Consider the following 2425-nt stretch of genomic DNA (forward strand, 5'->3'; position numbering starts at 1 on the left):
TGACTGCCACCGCAGAAGCCTTTGGACTACATCCCATATTTTCACTGCTTGCTGATTAAGCAACTGCATCTGACAGAGCTTTTCTGTCTTTTCTAGCTGTTCTGAAAAATCCTCATAGCCAAATGCAAAGCAGGTGTTTGGGCTACATACTGGAAACAAATCTCAACAGCCAAAGGAACCAGATGTATCAGATACTTGTGAGCAGATGAAAACGTGATAATATGGGTGATGCAGGCAATTGGCTGTGGACCACATCCCATTTTTCTAAATATATATAATATACTTGTGTGTCAGAATTGTTACCTTCCCCACCGAATCCTCTTAACTACAAAAACATAGGTTCTAAGCTGGATTTGCACTGAAGCTAGCACACAGTGTGAGTAGAATGTTACATTACTGTTTGCTTTCCTTTCTCCCTCTCAGGATTTTCCTTAAGGAGATAGAAAATTGCATTGAAAACCCTGAGCTTCTTGCCCGCTGCTTTTTGAAAAGAGTAAGTAAATCCTTTTACAGTTTTGTATGAGTATCTATGGTCTTATCCTACAGTATTTACGGATTTACTCCTATCCTTTTACTCTGACAGCTGCTGTGGATGAGGGAAATTCACACAAGCAGCCATTCCCAAATTAAGCCACAGTTAACAAGGGTGTATTCTGAGATGTGAACCTTTACCTGGTTTACTGACAGGAAGAGATCTGTTACCGGTGTTTTACCAATGGATTTTAAACCCTGTTTAAAAAAAAATAATCAGTGATCCAAATGTTCAACATGTTTTTCATGTCAGACAGATCTATGCCAGCAGTCTGATTTACCCCAGACACCACCCTACAGTAAACAGGCAGAGAACAGTATCACAGTGGATTACCCTGAGTGCAGACAGTACATCCTGTTCCTGCCTTATCTCTCTTTTCTCTGCACCATTCAGGACACTTTCTTTCCTTGAACTGGTCCAGCGGAGCCTACCACCTTCCTTGGGTGGTGAAGCCCCACCAGCTCCATAAGACTCCATGAGGTCATTCCTTGACTTGTTCACATAATTCAACAACCAGGTGGGATTCTCCCCACCTGCATGGAGTGCTGAGGGTTAGCTGTTTGTTTGAAAGTAGAATGAGCTCAGTTTATGAGAAAGCTCAAAGCCAACAGGCAGTGGTGGCTTTGGTCAGCTGTGTGTGTCTTTGCTTCCTGTGACTTTCAGTGCCCAAGTTCTGCAACTTTCTCCTCCAAGAGCTCCCAGTCATGTCCCTCCTCCACCACTCCCCCCAGTTAGCACGACTGTTAGTTCTGTTTCCTGTAATATAACAAAAGGTGCTTGTTTATATAGCTCTCCTTCAGAGGCCCTACTAATAAAAGAAAACAGCTTTAGTGGGTTGCTACCATTTTCATAGTCTGACAGAACTGCTTGAATAAGACTCTGTCTTTTGCATGGGAAATGGAAGAGACCGAGAAATGAGAAAATCCTTCCTCTTTGCTGTAGTCAAAGGTACCTCCTGCTTCTGCTGTATACTACACCTAGCATTTGCTGCTTTTCCAGGGTACATGTTAAATCTTTTTTAACAAGGTGCTGTATGAAATACAGACAGAAGTGGATGGAACATACATACCCCAGGTGCCATATCTCCAAGATTTCAGTGGGATGAAAAAAGGGTACACCCCCAATTTACAAACAGGGCAGGATGAAGAGCATCATACAAGTGTAGATGTGACTATAAGTCCACTGAATTATTTTCTGTTTAACAGTGAAGCATTTAGAGCTTGAGTACATGACACTACTAAGGAATATGTTGTTATCCTAAGGTTCAGGCACTGAGCAGGAAAATACGGTGGTGAAATCGTTATGCAAAATAGGATAAACAGTCTTTGAAGAATGCAGACCTTTGAAATCCAAGAAGCATAAAATAGTCTGTATATTGCAAATATCCCTGGATTTGGAGCCAAAGATAAATTCTTGATACAGAATTGATCCTGTAATTCTGCAGAAAGTTCAGATTCCATATGTAAATATTGTAGCTTAAGTCTCTCTCTATAAAAACAGCTGTTGAGCCCAGTGCTCTTCACTCAGCAGCACTAAAGCTATAGTTCAGGTGTGAAGTGAAAGAAAATCAGTGCCTCTGTCACCGTTGCTAATCACTTTCTATAGCCTAGTCCAACAACACTACATCTATTGAATAAGAGGCTAAATCATCCATTTGCTTTCTCCCTATTTCAAATTTCACACTAAGAAAACAAAAGCCTCTCTCTTGAGATGTCTCTGTTCACACAGTAGCACCTTTGATTCAAGAACTTGCCCTTATGTTCTGTTTTTAGAAGAAGCCACATAAAGTCCAGAAATTTGTTGTTTCTGTTGGACTGCCTTCAGGAGGCACAAACAAAAGCCTGGTTATGTGTTTGTGTTCCCCATGATTTGGCAGCTTTTTGCATCTTCCTG

The 2425-nt window shown here is 41.2% G+C and overlaps 1 protein-coding gene across 1 annotated transcript in view; it reads left to right on the forward strand.

Moving 5' to 3' along the window:
- The window catches only part of LOC104466845 (guanine nucleotide exchange factor DBS-like), a gene marked incomplete at its 5' end in the record, with an annotated part of 38065 nt that overhangs the window by 2403 nt on the left and 33237 nt on the right, over window positions 1-2425 (forward strand). Inside the window, one exon of the mRNA XM_010080398.1 lies at window positions 424-493. Within this exon, the coding sequence (XP_010078700.1) occupies window positions 424-493 (70 nt within the window). The remainder of the gene's footprint in view (window positions 1-423; window positions 494-2425) is intronic.

This window comes from Pterocles gutturalis, unplaced genomic scaffold (genome assembly GCF_000699245.1).
Source record: "Pterocles gutturalis isolate BGI_N339 unplaced genomic scaffold, ASM69924v1 scaffold13474, whole genome shotgun sequence".
Taxonomy (NCBI): Eukaryota; Metazoa; Chordata; class Aves; order Pterocliformes; family Pteroclidae; genus Pterocles; species Pterocles gutturalis.